Source organism: Macrobrachium rosenbergii, chromosome 9 (genome assembly GCF_040412425.1).
Source record: "Macrobrachium rosenbergii isolate ZJJX-2024 chromosome 9, ASM4041242v1, whole genome shotgun sequence".
Classification (NCBI taxonomy): domain Eukaryota; kingdom Metazoa; phylum Arthropoda; class Malacostraca; order Decapoda; family Palaemonidae; genus Macrobrachium; species Macrobrachium rosenbergii.
In genome coordinates, this window is record NC_089749.1 from 31,887,836 (window position 1) to 31,904,812 (window position 16,977).

Sequence of the window (16,977 nt, forward strand, 5' to 3'; positions counted from 1 at the left end):
CGGTTAAAGCTAATAAGTTAATTTTTTTTAGTTGTATTTTACACTAAATTGCGATGACTTTGGTATATAACAAATTGTTAAACGATCAAAGCAACATAGAGAAAATATTATCACAAAATGATGCATGAATTTGTAACGAGCGGATGTAAAAAAATGTTTTTTTTTTTAAATTCACCATAAATCGAAATATTGTGCTAGAGACTTCCCGTTTGTTGAAAAATGAAGCTAATTGATTGAATATTACTAGACTGTAAGTGTTTTAGCTTACAATTGCAGTTTCGACTATTTCGTCGAGTTAAAGTTGACCGAAAGTCGAATTTTTCTATTTATCGTGATTTATATGAAAATATTTCAAAACTGATAAAAGCTACAACCATGAGTTATTTTCTGTTGTATTGTGCATGAAATTGCGCACATTGTCATATATAAAACTTTATGTAACGACTAATATAAAACGGTGCAAATATTATGACAACGAGACGAAAGAATTTCTGAGATGTTCGGTCGAAGTTACGCAAGCAGACGTAAGGAAAATGTTTTTTCAAAAATTCACCATAAATCGAAATATTGTGCTAGAGACTTCCAATTTATTGCAAAATGAAGTTAAACGATTGAATATTACTAGAATGTAAGAGTTTTAGCTTACAATTGCGTTTTTACCATTTTCGGTCGAGTTAAAGTTGACCGAAGGTTGAAATTTTGGCAGTTATCGTGATTTATGTGAAAATATTTCAAAACTGATAAAAGCTACAACCATGAGCTATCTTTTGTTGTATTGTACATGAAATTGCGCACATTTTCATATATAAAAGTTTATGTAACGACTAATGTAAAACGATGCAAACATTACAACAACATGACGAAAGAATTTCTGAGATGTTCGGCCGAGTTACTGCGTGCAGACGTAAGGACAAATTTTTTTTTTTTTTTCAGAAATTCCAGTTTGTTGCAAAATGAAGGTACATGATTGAATATTACTAGAATGTAAGAGTTTTAGCTTATAATTGCGTTTTTTTACCATTTCGGTCGAGTTAAAGTTGACCGAAGCTTGAAATTTTGGCAGTTATCATGATTTATATGAAAATATTTCAAAACTGATAAAAGCTACAACCATGAGTTATTTTATGTTGTATTCTACATGAAATTGCTCACATTTCCATATATAAAACTTTATGTAACAACTAATATAAAACAGTGCAAACATTACGACAACGTGACGAAAGAATTTCTTGCGCGGACGTAAGGAAAAATTTTTTTCAAAAATTCACCATAAATCGAAATATTGTGCTAGAGACTTCCAATTGGTTGCAAAATGAAGGTAAATGATTGAATATTACTAGTTGAACCTTTTTCTGGATCGGGGTCCCGTGTCACCCGGTGAAATAGTCCATTCAGCACTTATTTCTAGGTAATTCCGTTGCTAGATACCAGAGAAAGCTAAATGAAATGCTGGAGTTACTACCCCCAGAGCGAGCTCCACTAGATGGAGTCGTGTATGGAAAAGGTGAACTACAAAAACACGAACCTTATCCTAGTAAATTCCCCAATGTCAAAAGTCCCAACGAGAGAGGTGCCGATACAAGCCCATGCACTACGCTGACTGTATACAAGGCAACACTAGTCGCATTCCATGTTAGCACCCACCTCACTAGAATGAGTTTATCAGGGAGAGGAGAGAATGAAAAAACAGGGTGGGTCACCGGGTGACACGGGCCCCTCTCCAGAAATAGATTTTTCCTTTGTCAAAATCCTTTTTCTGGATGGGTCCGTGTCACCCAGTGAAATAATAACAGAGAAATAAACATCATTCTTATGCTATTAAAGACTTAAATAGAAACGTTGAAAACTAGGAGAATTCTACCCTGAACATTAGTAAGGTCCTCTAAGTTCATGTAATGAAAATAATGTAAGTGGTCACCGTCTACATTATTTTCATTACATAAACTTAGGGGACCTTACTAATGTTCAGGGTAGAATTCTCCTAGTTTTCAACGTTTCTATTTAAGTCTTTAATAGCATAAGAATGATGTTTATTTCTCTGTTATATTTCATCTGGTGACACGGGACCCCGATCCTGAAAAAGGATTTTGACAAAGGAAAAATCTATTTCTGGAGAGGGGCCCGTGTCACCGGGTGACCCACCCTGTTTTTCATTCTCTCCTCCCTTGATAAACTTCATTCTAGTGAGGTGGGTGCTAACATGGAATGCGCTAGTGTTGCCTTGTATACAGTCCGCGAGTAGTGCATGGGCTTGTATCGGCACCTCTCGTTGGGACTTTTGACATTGGGAATCTCTATAGGATAAGGTTCCGTGTTTTTGTAGTTCACCCTTTTCCATACACGACTCCATCTAGTGGAGCTCGCTCTGGGGGTAGTAACTCCAGCATTTCATTTAGCTTTCTCTGGTATTTAGCAATGGAATTACCTAGAAATAAGTGCTGAATGGACTATTTCACCGGGTGACACGGCCCCCTCTCCAGAAATAGATTGGGAAGCATCCTACTCCTCTCCGAGAAATTGGGAAGGCATTCACTTCACGGGAGGCAATCAAGCCTCCTCCCTGTAGTATTTCTCATATGGGTGGGAGGCTGTACCATTTTCGGGGCCACTGGAACTTCAGTTCCTGGGCCCAGAGTATAGTTACCAGGGCCTGGGGTGGAGCTGGACTGTTGTTTCCCCAATCAGGTTCAATCAGCCTCCGACCAGAGTTCTGGGGGTCTTTGTGAATGGCCTGTCAGGCTTTTTCAGTCTGCCAAGGAAGTTCCCTTCCACTGGAAAATTTTTCCGGGCGTGTCCCGTTTGTTTTCCTTATTCATGCGGCAAGTCTCGGTTGCTTACAGTCTTGTGGGTTCGGATCCTACTGCGCCGTGGAGCCGTAACCACCTCTATAGACCTTTCCGACGCTTCCTTTCACATCTTGGTTGCAGAAAGGTCCTATCCCTTCTTGGGATTCAGACTCGGGGAGCAGGCGTACCCCTTCAGGTTCATGCCCTCCTCAACGCGGCTCCAGAGTCTTTGCCAGTTTGAACAATACCGTAGTTCAACAGCTCCGGTATTAGGAGGCTATGCTAGCTGCATATCTAGTTGCTGGCTCATTTGGGCACCCAGCGTCGGGAATTGCCTGAGGGCGCCAGTCTTTATAATCGGTTTCTAGAGTCTTTGGGCTTCTAAGTAACCAGGAAGGAATCCCACCTGATTCAGGAGGGTAGCCTTCCGTAGTTATGAATCCAGTGGAAGTGGAAAGAGATAGCAAGGACGTCCTATCATTTCATCATCTCAAGCATACCTCTCCCGTGCCCAAGAAAAGGTCCTGGGTTTTCTCCAGTTTGCTTCAGTGACGGTTCTCCTTCTGAAGTCAAAGCTGGAGTTTATGACGGGGTATGGTGGAGTCAGGGACGTGTCTCCTGATTCCTCCTGCTTGAATAGTGGCCTCGGCCTTGCACAACTATCAAGTGCTTACCGAAGTCAGTTCCTCTCCAGCTTTCCCCTCCGGCCTCAGTATTCCACACCGTCACCTCTCTGGGTGGGTGAGGTGGATATTTTTGGCCCAATGAAGTACATGGTACTTAGTCGGTCACGCGTTCGGCAGTTCCATATCAACGCTTTGGAGGGCGGTGACAGTCTTCCTGTCCTTGGGAAACTTCTTCCCCCCAAGAGGTTTCCTTTTAGGCTGGTTCTGAACAAAACAGCAATAGTGCGCTGCGTAAACAAGTGGTTTTGGACTTGAATTGCTTCGTTCAGGTTATGGTTCATTCTTCTCCATAACCAACAGACGCAGGTGCCTCTGTCTACCACCCTTCTCGTAGGGGTCCAAAAGGTCACTGCTTTTTCCCTATCCAGGGCCTCCCCCCTGGTGTCGGAATAGTCCTTAGACGGAGCGTCATTCAGGTAGTCTTGTGACCTTTTCCTGGGCCTGGAAGTAGTTCTGTTTGCAACCCAATTCAACCACAAACTATCAAGCTGTCCCGTCTGGTATAAACTCAGCCTGCGTCAGCCCCCTCAAACTCTGATGTCCTGGCTTTGTGGTCTTTGTGAATCTTACAGTTTAGGAGGAAACTGATATTGGTCCTGTTATTACTGTTTTCCTGAAATCAGTTAAGGGATCTTACTCTACTGCAGTATGGTCCTGCAGTTAAGCAACTAGCACTCTTCACATAGTTTTCGAAGCTACAGTACTGATGCGGCCGCATTGGCCTCAAGGAAAGTGTTTTGTTGGAACCAGACTCACAGGCCCTTAACTTTCATCCCTAAGGTCTGTGTTCGTCTAAGAACAGTACTCCGTCCACATTCGGTTTCCTGGTCTTTGAGTAATGTATCGGAGTTAGCCGGTAACCAACAATCATCTTGTTCTTACCTTTCCTTGTTAAGGAAGTCCCAAAAATTTTTAATCAGCTTAGCTTCTAGTGTTAGTTTTCCTGTACTGTCTGCCCTGTCTGGCGGAACCAATCAGTTTGGTTTCCCCTCATCAGGGGTAGTGTTGTGAATTCCTCACCCTAACTTTCTATCTACAATTGAAGGTCCTCATTTTTGGTGGTCACCTTAGAAAGTACTCCCTTTTACAAGGTCTGTTTCTGTGTCCAGTTTTCTCCTTGCAGGCTTTTTTTTAGACAGGACCTCGCAATTTTGTCAGGTCCTCTCCTTTAAAAAAAGGGGGCACTGTCATTGGGTCTGCTATTAGGCAGGAAGTATTTTCTTAATACAAGCCTATTCAGGTGCTATTCTAAGCTCATGATCTTAGACGGTGACCACTTACATTATTTTCATTACATGAACTTAGAGGACCTTACTAATGTTCAGGGTAGAATTCTCCTAGTTTTCAACGTTTCTATTTAAGTCTTTAATAGCATAAGAATGATGTTTATTTCTCTGTTATTATTTCACCGGGTGACACGGGACCCGATCCAGAAAAAGGATTTTGACAAAGGAAAAATCTATTTCTGGAGAGGGGCCCGTGTCACCTGGTGACCCACCCTGTTTTTCATTCTCTCCCTCCCTTGATAAACTTCATTCTAGTGAGGTGGGTGCTAACATGGAATGCGGCTAGTGTTGCCTTGTATACAGTCCATGAGTAGTGCATGGGCTTGTATCGGCACCTCTCTCGTTGGGACTTTTGACATTGGGAATCTCTATAGGATAAGGTTCCGTGTTTTTGTAGTTCACCTTTTCCATACACGACTCCATCTAGTGGGGCCCGCTCTGGGGTAGTAACTCCAGCATTTCATTTAGCTTTCTCTGGTATCTAGCAACGGAATTACCTAGAAATAAGTGCTGAATGGACTATTTCACCGGGTGACACGGGCCCCTCTCCAGAAATAGATTTTTCCTTTGTCAAAATCCTTTTTTTGACCATTTCGGTCGAGTCAAAGTTGACCGAAGCTTGAAATTTTGGCAGTTATCGTGATTTATATGAAAATATTTCAAAACTGATAAAAGCTACAACCATGAGTTATTTTCTGTTGTATTGTACATGAAATTATTTGCACATTTTCATATATAAAACTTTATGTAACGGCTAATATAGAACAGTGCAAAATTACGACAAAATGCCTTTCTTTCTAAACAAAAGAATTTCTGAAATTTTTCGGCCGAGTTACATACATAAGGGCGTAAGAAAAAAATTTTTTTTTTTTTTCAAAAATTCACCTTAAATCGAAATATTGTGCTAGAGACTTCCAATTTGTTGCAAAATGAAGGTACATGATTGAATATTACTAGAATGTAAGAGTTTTAGCTTACAATTGCGTTTTTCGACCATTTCGGTCGAGTCAAAGTTGACCGAAGGTTGAAATTGTTTGTAGTCGACGTACGGTATGTCCACTTGGCACCCAACAGACAATTTTAGTCGACGTATGATACGTCCAGTAGGCGTTTAAGGGTTAATAAGAAAGTGACATTTTCTTTTATATGTATGTATCTTTAAATTTATTTTGCCTCTTTCAGATTTGGAATATTTTCTTTGGTGGACGTTATATAATTCTTTTGATGGGTGCTTTCTCCATGTATACTGGGTTGGTCTATAATGATGTATTTTCCAAAGCACTCAACATCTTTGGCTCCTCATGGCATGGAAGATATAAGTACGTATTTTATTATTTTGTGAAGTGTATTCAACTTTGTTATATTGTACAATTCAAGGCTATTGAATTTTTAAATTAAGATTAACGTAATGTAAAAAGTCAGTCCAGTTGAAGTAGATGTAAAATAGCATTGTTTGTCTGACAAACAAAATGCTAACAAAGTGACTTATTAATATACTTTTATTTTTTTCAAGTAAGAGTTCACTACTACTATTTTTTTTTTCAGTGAGAGTACACTGACAAGTAACAAAGAGCTCACCTTAGATCCAGGCGATCCTGACATGTATGATCAGTACCCATACCCATTTGGATTGGATCCAATGTGGCAGATTTCAACTAACAAGATCAATTACTACAATTCATACAAGATGAAGATCTCCATCATTTTTGGCATTATCCATATGATGTTTGGTGTCATTCTTAGTGTTTCAAATTACAAGTATGTATGATCCTGGTTTTTTCCTTGTGGTAATTTTGTTGATTTCAAGATAAAAGTTCTGCCATTTGTTCCTATGGAAGTACAAACCATCATCTTTTATAATAGGAGATTTCCTACAACTTGAGCTAGGATGGTCATTCAACTTGGTAACAATGTAGTTTACTGATGGTAAAGGAGCAATGCGTGGGAGAATTTCCCTCACCCACAACCAGCACTAGCCACATTTTCTTTGGCTGTCGTACAGTGCGGACATGCTTCCGTGGTTGGTCTTTGGACTAGTTGAATAGCTAGGTAACTTGTTTCTTTGTATTTGCCTTGGATTTTTTTTATGGTGTCCTTTTTCTAGAATTTTGTGTCACTTAGTCTTGTTTTCCTTTCACTATGGGGAAGAAACATGACCAAAGCTAGCACAATGGACTTGGCATCCATCTGGGTGCTTTATATCCCCTTATCAATAGACCCACATAACTAAAGCTATTTTTTTTATTTCTTTTAAATATTGTACATCTTTCTTTTGTTATATTTGTGCTTGATCCTCTTTCCTTTGAGAAGTAGTTTTGGCAATTTGGTAAGAGAGAAAGGAGTGTTAGCTGGCTTTTGATGCTGCTGGACTCATCCAGCCCTTTCTTCCAACCCAGAAGCAACAAACCCTTTTCTTTTCATCTCAAGAAGGTATGAAGGATTATGTAATACAGCAGTTCTCGTCTTACAAGCCATAACTTCTCTGTCTTCTGCAAGGAAGGAAATCCTCAAGTTTCAGTAGTTCTTCCAGTAGCTGTTTCAGAGAAAGGAAAAGAAATTTTCTTCATCATTTCTCGTTATCGTCCTCTATTTTGAGATCATCTTTTCCTCCTCATCCTTGGATTCACTTTCTCCTGTTAGGAGGAAGAAGAAAGAAGGGAAGTCTAAGGCCCCTCACAAGAAGTACTGGAGGACTTCTGTCACACAAATTTCTGTGTTGCAGGTGAACAGAAGAGCCAAATCACTGAAGCATGATCATCATACTTCTGGCAGGGCTGTTGCCTCTGTGTATGCCCACTTACAGATCACTTCCTCTGCTCATCCCCCCTTTGCAGCCTCAGGCTCACACTGGAATGGATCTGTACTTCCTCTTCACTCTCCCCTGCCCCAGAGGGGGCTAATGCCATCATTGCACCTCGTGCGGTGCACTGTAGGCATTACTTAAGGTTCTTTGCAGCATCCCTTTGGTCCCTAGCTGCAACCCCTCTCATGCCTTTTACTGTACCTCCATTCATATCTTTCTTCCATCTTACTTTCCACCCTTGCCTCTTTCTTCCATCTTGCTTTCCACCCCCTCCTAATAATTGAGTCATGGTGCAACTGCGAGGTTTTCCTCCTGTTACACTTTTCAAACCTTTTTACTCTCAATTTCCCTTTCAGCGCTGAATGACCTCATAGGTCCCAGCACTTGGCCTTGGGCGTAAATCCTATATTCTATACTATTCTATTCACTCTTCATGTACTGGGTCTATTGACCAGGTATGTTTTACAGCTTTGGCTGAGGATAGCCCCTTGCCCCTGCATACCCCCATGGAGTTTCAAAATAACATAAATACAGACACTACCTTCCTTACAAACGGAGGTCGTTCATATTTTCATTTGTTCTTAAGTTGGTTTTTAATATGTAGTGCATAGTGTTTATTGATGTTTGCATTCAAATTTTGCTCTGGGTGTTTATTCTGCTTGTAAGAATTTTTGCAAAGAACAGAAGAACATGAGGAAGAATAACCTGTTCCTTTAACCCCTTCTCTGATTATCTCTAGTATTCTCGTGATTAATTACCGTGTATTCTTCTCACAATTACAAGAATAATTGTTGATACTTGTAAAATAGTTCTGCTTATATGTATCCTCCTGATTTAACTTGGTCTATGATGAATTCCCATTTTCTTTATTTAGTATGTATTTTTTTAAATCATGCAGTATTATAAGGAATGACTTGGGATGCTATTAAGGTAAAAAGAAGAAAATAAAATTTAGATTCAATCGACATTCATAATATAGTATTTTTTTCCATGCTTTGAAATTATGAATTTGGAGAGAATTTCACAGAAGCAGCATCTGACATTGGAAGTTCATAAAGTAAACAATGCACACTGCCATCTATTGACAAAAATGGAGGTTATAACCCACAACTGTCTTAATGAATAACCCTATGCATAGCTCACAATCACAGTGACCCATTTTTTTTATCCATTTAAGAAATAATCTCTCTCTCTCTCTCTCTCTCTCTCTCTCTCTCTCTCTCTCTCTCTCTCTCTCTCTCTCTCTCTCTCTCTCTCTCTCTCTCATTAAATAAAAATAAAAATTGAGAGCATTTAAAAACATTTTTTTTACTTTAATAAAATATAACCACTGGATCAACTTCAACCAAACTTGGCACAGAGATTTTTTATATGTGATAATATTATGGGTATCTTGAATTAGTTATGAAAATTCCTTGTAATGATAATCATGAAAGAAGTAATAATAATCAATAATCTGTTAACCTCTTATATGTACCTGGTAGTTACTTGAAGAAAGTATTATTATTATTATTATTATTATTATTATTATTATTATTATTATTATTATTATTATTATTATTAATTAAGTAATTTTGTATAAAATTAATTTTCATAACTAGTTCATGATACCCATAATTATCACTTATATAAAAAGCCGTGCCAAGTTCAGTTGAAATTGATCCAGTGGTTATGTTTTATTGAAGTAAAAACATTTTACAAGATTGCTATTCATTTTCATTTTTTTAATTCAGAGAGAGAGAGAGAGAGGAAAAAAATACTAAATTTTGAATGTTGCTTGAATCTAAATTTTATTTTCTTCTTTTTACCTGAATGGTATCCAAAGTGTAGTAATCCCTTATAATACTGCGTGATTTAAAAGAATACATACTAAATACAGGAAATGGGGATTCATCACATACCGAGTTAAATCAGGAAGATAGAAATAAGTAAAACTATTGTACAAATATGAACGAATATTCTCATGATTGTGAGAGGAATAGATGGTAGTTGATCAAGAGAATACTCAGTAATCAGGGAAGGGGTTAAAGGAACAGGAGGTTTTTCCTTGTGTTCTTCTGTTCTTCGCAAAATTCTTATTAGCAGAATAGGCACCCAGAACAAAATTTGAACTTAATGGTGGCAAAAGGGAGTGCTCTGAGCACAATTTTAACTTGTAACCGTCTGTTCGGATGTCTGAAAGTCCGTAAGTTGAAAATTCGTAAGTATAGAAGTGTCGGTAAAGGAAGTCATGGGGTTGTAGTTTTATATATTTGTAATGACAACCCACAATATCCTGTTAGTATCCAGTCTACTTAGCAAGTAATAGGTTTGGAGATCCATTTACAAATAAAATATACAGTATGCCATTTCTATCTACCACCTAGTGAAGTCATCCATATTGATGAATTTAAATCCCTTATTGAACAGCTACGATGACATATTGTTATTCTGGGAGATAGGATAGTAGAAACCCCCTTTGGGGTGACATTACCAGTCAGAGGACATTGCTTGTGTTCCATCATAGAAAGTGAAAACGGGGGGGTCTAGACATTTTCATGTTCAAGCAGGCACATTATCCACAAGCGATTTATCTATATGCAGTGATGACTGCCTTATTGATTTCAATTGGAGAGTGATAAATGATAGATTTACCAGCAGCCACTTCCCAATAATAATAAATGTAGCTTCAATTTTCCCGTCTTCAAAGGTACCTAAATGGAACATGGACCCTAACATTCACAGATTAGAGGACAACACCCTGCTTGAGAAATTTAAACAAGAGGGCATCTGGCATAGCAGCACCTAGTTAGGTGCTTTTGAAGTGACGCTTGTTAGGTCCTTATGCTCTGTCTCCTGGCTGGACAGGTGTCAGGGGCCATTGAATAAGGAGTTAAAAGCAGCCATCCCTCCAGGAAAGTGGCCTGGTATCATGAAATTCCTGGGACTTGTGGGCAGAGCCTTCTCATATGCAGTCCAGCAGGTGGGTCACCTGTGAGCCAACATCATCCTCAAGCAGAGGGAAGCCTTCCTTTTGCTGGTACAAAAACATATCTCCCTGGAAAGTTGGCTTACTCTCCATAACAGCTCGCTTCTCGACTCTTCTTTCTACTATCCCCTGAACTTGATACTTCAGGCTAACAACATCAAGAGGGAAGACTTGCAAGACTTCCTGTTCTCGCAGGCCTCGTCCTCAAAGCAAACTCCTCCCCCTTGAGGGGCATCAAGCAGGCTCCCCCTTCAGCACAGGTCCTCTGCTGCCTCTCACCAGCCTCCTCCACAGAGTGGGTTCTGACATCAGAATCAGACCAGGACACAGAACAGGGACCCAATCGGCAACCAACCCTTTCGAAGCTCCCAGTTATCACACTCCTGCAGTAGAAATGAGCCAGGAAGATGAGGGGGGGGAAATCCAGGTGAGACACCAACAGCTCTCCTGCCCTCCCTGAGGGGATGCCCAGCAGTCAAATGGAACACCTGGCAGCAGTACAGGTTGGAGGGGTGGACAGTGCAGGTTCTCAGACAGAGATACAAATTGCCCTATGTTGTACAGGACCCTGATCCCCTTCCCCTCGTATAGGAATAACTCAGCCAAAGGGAAGGAATTGCAGCTATAGGTGGAGATGTTGCTCAAGAAGAGAGCAGTGGAGGACATGAATGACTACTCCCCGGGTTTCTACAGCCGCCTTTTCCTGGAGAAGGTATGGGAGGGCGGGGCTTGTGGTAATAGACCTTTCCGCCCTCATCCTCTACCTCCAGCAGATGCCTTTCTCCGTGGAGACTCCGCAGTCCATCCTGGCCTCCATCAGAGACAGAGACTACATGGTATCCATGGACCTGCAGGATGCCTGTCTCCACATCCCCATCCATGAGACGCCCAGGAAGTTCCTCAGGTTCATCTCTCAAGGTGGAGTTTGCCAATTCAAGGCCCTTTGCTTCAGACTGGCAACAACTCCACAAGTCTTCACCAGGGTGTTCCAGTTGGTATCAGTCTAGGTACACACCATGGGCATATGGCTGCGGAGATACCTGAATGATTGGCTGATCCTAGCTTCCTCAGCCATCGAGGCAGAACTTTACAGGGACCAGGCCCTGTCTCTTTGCAAGGACCTGGGAATAGAGGTAAATTTAGTCAACTGAGAACTCTCCCCAAAGCAGACCAAGTACCTGGGGATGAGAAGCGACACAAAGTGGGCAGAGCTTTCCCAGCAGACCACAGGGTCGAGAACTTCATGAAAGAGTCTGAGCTTTTCCTGTTGTCAACCTTCAGACAGCAAAGCCGTGGCAGATCATAATAGGGCACCTCTGCCTCCATAAAGAATTTAGTTTCCAGGGAGGGGAGTTTCATCAGGTCCCTCCAGTGCCCCTGTAGGGGGTAGTGCCGTCAGTTGCATCTCACGTGGTGCACTGAAGGCATTACTTAGGTTCTTTGTAGCGCCCCTTCGGCCCCTTGCTGCAACCCCTTTCATTCCTTTTACTGTGCCTCTGTTCATATTCTCCTACTTCCTTCTTGCTATCCACCCTCTCCTAATAATTGTTTCATAGTGCAGCTGCGAGGTTTTACTCCTTTTACACCTTTCAAACCTTTCTACCCTCAATTTCCCTTTCAGCACTGAATGACCACATAGGTCCCAGTGCTTGACCTTTGGCCTAAATTTTATACTCCATTCCATTCCCTACAGTGGCAGCTGAAAACATCCTGGAGGAAAGAGCAGTAGCCACCGTCCTTCATGGTACAGGTGATGAACAGAGTATTAGAAGACCTGCAGTGGTGGTGAGACACCAAGAACTACCTTCAGGGGGTGCTACTTACCGTCTCCCACCCAAGAAGTTGGTATCTTCTGACACATCCAAATGGGATGGAGCATACACTTGGAAGTAGAGTGCATTTCAGGGATATGGGGAGCCATGGAGGAGAAGGGCCACATCAACTTGCTAGAGGTGAGGGCCATGTGGATGGCACTCCAACACTTCCAGCAGAAGTTGGAGAAGTCAGTGGTCATCATGAATGACAACACCATGGTGATTGTTCCCCAGAACTAACAACCTGGCAGTACAGGTGCACAAGTAGACAGAGGCGCAGAGCCTGGACCCATCCGCCAGGTACATCCTGGGAAAGAAGACGATATTGCCGACCAGCTGAGGAATGTGAGTTAGGTAGTAGGTACCAAGTGGTCCCTGCACCAAAGAGTGTTTGATTTCATTCTGAGAGTTGTGGCAGGGTCCGATAATCAACCTGTTTGCCACAGCAAGAAATGCCAAACTTCCCTGTACTGTTCTGCAGTCCCTGATCAGAAAGTAGTGCTACAGGATGCCTTCCAACAACCATGGGATAATGTGGATGTTTATGCTTTTCCTCCATTCAGCCAGTTGAGGAAGTTCATCATAGGTTCTTCGACTCCCAGGGGCGGAGAATGACATTAGTGGCATCCCTGTAGCTGCAGGCACAGTGGTACATGAATCTGTTCCACTTAATGATAGATGTCCCAAGGCAGATCCCTGAAGCCCCCAACCTTCTGGTCCAGGAACACAACAGGAGGTACCATCATCAAGCGGTGGGCTCCCTCCGGCTTCACAGCTGGAGGCTGTTCAGCAATATGCAACAGAGAGACTTCAGAATGGTCAGTTAAAGCAGTAGCTGATATGTTACGTTACAAACCTCATCTTTGGGTGTCTCTGCCAGGGAAAAGTAGTGCTACAGGATGCCTTCCAACAACCATGGGACAACATGGATGTTTATGCTTTTCCTCCATTCAGTCAGTTGAGGAAGGTCATCAACAGGTTCTTCGTCTCCCATGGGCTGAGAATGACTTTAGTGGCATCCCTCTGGCTGCAGGTGGAGCGGTACGCAGATCTCTACTCCACCTCCTAATAGATGTCCCAAGGCAGATCCCTGAAGCCCCCAAACTTCTGGTTCAGGAACACAATGGGAGGTACCATCAAACAGTGGGCACCCTCCAGCTTCACAGCTGGAGATTGTCCAGCAACTTATGCAACAGAGAGACTTTTCAGAACTGTCAGCTTAAGCAATAGCTGTTATGTTACAACCCTCATCTCTGGGTGTCTACCAGGGAAAATGGATGGTCTTTTGCAATTGGTGCTCTGAAAGGGGTTATCATCCACTCAAGACCTCTGTAAGAGAGTGGCGGACTTCCTACTGTACCTTTCGGAGGAGAAGATCCTTTCTGTCCCAGTAGTGAAAGGGTATAGAGCAGCCCTAGCCAGTGTTCAGGCCTAGATGGCTAGACTTGATGCCTGGAAGCTGTCTCCCATCATCAAGCACAACAAGAATAGATGCCTTCTGCAAGACTTGAGGCCACCCGAGTTGGATGAGACTAAGGTACTAGCCTTCCGGAGAAAAGCCCCGTTCGAACCCCTCAAGAAGGTGACAGATAGGGATCTAACATTGAAGACCATCTTCTTACATGCCTTAGCATCGGTGAAAAGGGTGGGAGAATTACATGCCCTATTGTACAGTCTCACACACACAAGGTTGTTCCTCTGTCTCATTAGAATATGTCCTAACTTTGTAGCCAGATCCCAGAACCCTGCTGTTCCAGACCAAAGGTTCAAGTGTTCCTCCATTCTTTCATTTAAAGACTTTATAGGGTGAGATAAGGATGAGATGGTTCTATGAGGCTCTAAGCCCTGTCAGGCCTTGAGACAGTACCTGAAAAGAGAGATCTCCAAGAATACCATCTCCTGTTTACATGAAATAATAGTCAGGGCATACTTCAAAAAAACAAGTGGGAGTACTGTGCCAAGCCAGGATCAAGGCCTACATCATCAGGGGCAAAGGCCTGTTGGTGCTGCACAACAAGAACCAATCTGTAAAGTGGGTCCTGAAGGGGAAACATGCAAGAGACAGTCAACATTCACATTCTATCTGCGAGACTTGGCCCACAAGTCCTTGGACACTTTTCACCTGGGGCCAGTGGTGGCAGCCCAGCAGCTGGTGGACAGTTGCTAAACCCCATATACAGTGGGGTCCGCCAACAGTACAGTCTGTCCCCCCAAGAAGGTGTGGTGATTACAGGATGACTTTTTTCCTTCTTTGGTTTTCCTTCATTGTTGGCCTAAGATATGTGGTTAGCTTTGAGAGTGGGTATGGCATCACTGGAAGTCCAGGGCATGTTCATCTACCACTCCTGATAGATCGGTCCTCCCACCTACTGGTGAGTTTCCATCTATGAAAGCGTAAGTTGGTATTTCCATTGGAACAAATACCAAATTCAAAGTAATATGTATTTTTCATAGGATACAAACCTACACTTTCATAGGGTAAGTTTTACCCTCCTCCTGCCCCTCATGTTTGTGATCTATCCCAATCATGAAGGGGGGCAGGACCACTAACAGCTTGTTTCCCAAAATGGACTAGCTACCCACATCTCAGGTCAAAGGTTAATATGCCCCATGGGCACTTGTTTATTAAGTCAGCAGACAGCCACAACATGTCATGGCGCTGAGTACTAGCTCTGTGAAAGCGCAGGTGTGTATACTGGGAAAAATACAAATGACTTTGAATTTGGTATATTTTTATTCATACAGTACTTGGTTTTTAAAGGCAAATATAACCAATCTTTTAGTTTGCTTCCAAGTCAACATTCTCTCTCTCTCTCTCTCTCTCTCTCTCTCTCTCTCTCTCTCTCTCTCTCTCTCTCTCTCTCTCTCTCTCTCTCTCTCTCTCTCTCTCTCTCAGTGAGTGTCCAATCATTCCATATAATTTGCTTATCTTCTGTTCTTTTATTTTCAATTATTTTATGCTTCTCTTTCATCTTGTAATTGTCTTTGGTTTAAATGGTATAGTGTGTGTGTTTGTGTATATCCAATTTTTGGTGTCATTACTAGAGTCTGTAATTTTGTTTTGTTTAAATATTATTATTGTGTGCTTGTTTGTGTATATCTGTTTTTTCTGTTTCATTACGAGAGTTTGTAATTTTCGTTTGGTTAATTGTTGTGTATTTATATATATCTATTTTTTGTTTTATTATTATAGCCTTTACTTTAAATGTTTCTTTTCAAATGTATGTACATATTTATTGCAAGTGGTGTTTAGTGAATTTGGGCTCTTTTGTGATGATTTCTTTGATAATTTTGAGTGCCAGTATATTCATATTACAGTAAACCAATGTTATAATTGGATCAATACCAGTTAATCACCTAACAAGCTCTATTTGAGAAACCAAACCTATTAATATGGCGACGTTTGCCTGTATATAAGAACTTTTGTCAATAAGTATGCCCTACTTTTTCTTTTAAATATAAGATGACTTATTCGACAGTAGAAGTTTATAAAAATTTTATTGCTCTGTTGGCTGTTGAGTTTGTATTGCATAAAGAGTGATTACAAGGTACCAAAAATATTTTTATAGACTAAGTAGGTGGAAATGTGTTTCATTTAACATGGACATTACGGTATAATAATAATAAAAGAAAATTTTATATTTTCCATTTCAGGTTTTTCAACAAACATGTTAGCATATATTGTGAATTCATACCCCAGGTGATATTCCTATCCTCTCTCTTTGGATATCTGGTCCTTCTGGTGTTTCATAAGTGGGTGTGGTATGGTGCAAATGGTACGATTGACGTTTCCCCCAGCTGTGCACCATCTATACTTATAACTTTTATCAATATGGTAAGAGAATATTCATTAAGAGGTTGAATAATATATATATATATATATATATATATATATATATATATATATATATATATATATATATATATATATATATATATATATATATATATATATATACATATATATATATATATATATCCTCAACTATACAGTGGGGAATCCATATATATATATATGTATATAAAGTCAGTTATTCATATATTATCGGAGCTTATGGCGTCCTCACTTACGTTTGAATCCATTGATGTTGCATCAAGTTACAGCACATGTTGTAAGCACTGTTAACTTTGCCTATTCTTGCCGTGAGCACCGTTAACAGCGCTTATGGCCCTGAAACTTGATGCGACATCAAGTTATGGTGCTTGAAAATGCTGTTAATGGCACTGAAAAAGCCCCATAAGTCGAGGACGCACTTATAAATATAATAACTAAATTCCTCTCATATAAGAGTCACCTTTTTTCCCCCAAAAAAAGTTCTCCAAAAATCATCCTGTGTCGAACACCCTAATTATTAGGTTTTGATAGGCCAAGAGGTCATGGTTGCCAGTACTAGACTAATACCTAAACACTAGTGTGTGTCACAGTAGATCCAAGAAGACCCCAGAATGAATTATACATGTTTATAAATGATTAGATAATTATTAAAAATCTAAGTAATATTAAAAAATATAAATAGGCAGTCCCTGGCTATCAGCAGGGTTTCCTTTCTGATGGCGTGATGGTAAGTGAATATCGCTGATAACTGAAATTCGGCGATTTTCGGGGCTTTTCAGCAATTTTCGGTGCCAGTAAG

The 16,977-nt window shown here is 40.9% G+C and overlaps 1 protein-coding gene across 2 annotated transcripts in view; it reads left to right on the top strand.

The window, feature by feature from the left end:
- Nucleotides 1-16,977, top strand: part of LOC136841677 (V-type proton ATPase 116 kDa subunit a 1-like) — a 163,073-nt gene that overhangs the window by 115,957 nt on the left and 30,139 nt on the right. For both annotated transcript variants that reach the window (XM_067108868.1, XM_067108867.1), the window contains exons 11-13: nt 5,941-6,077; nt 6,304-6,516; nt 15,998-16,178. In XM_067108868.1, the coding sequence (XP_066964969.1) occupies nt 5,941-6,077; nt 6,304-6,516; nt 15,998-16,178 (531 nt within the window). The remainder of the gene's footprint in view (nt 1-5,940; nt 6,078-6,303; nt 6,517-15,997; nt 16,179-16,977) is intronic.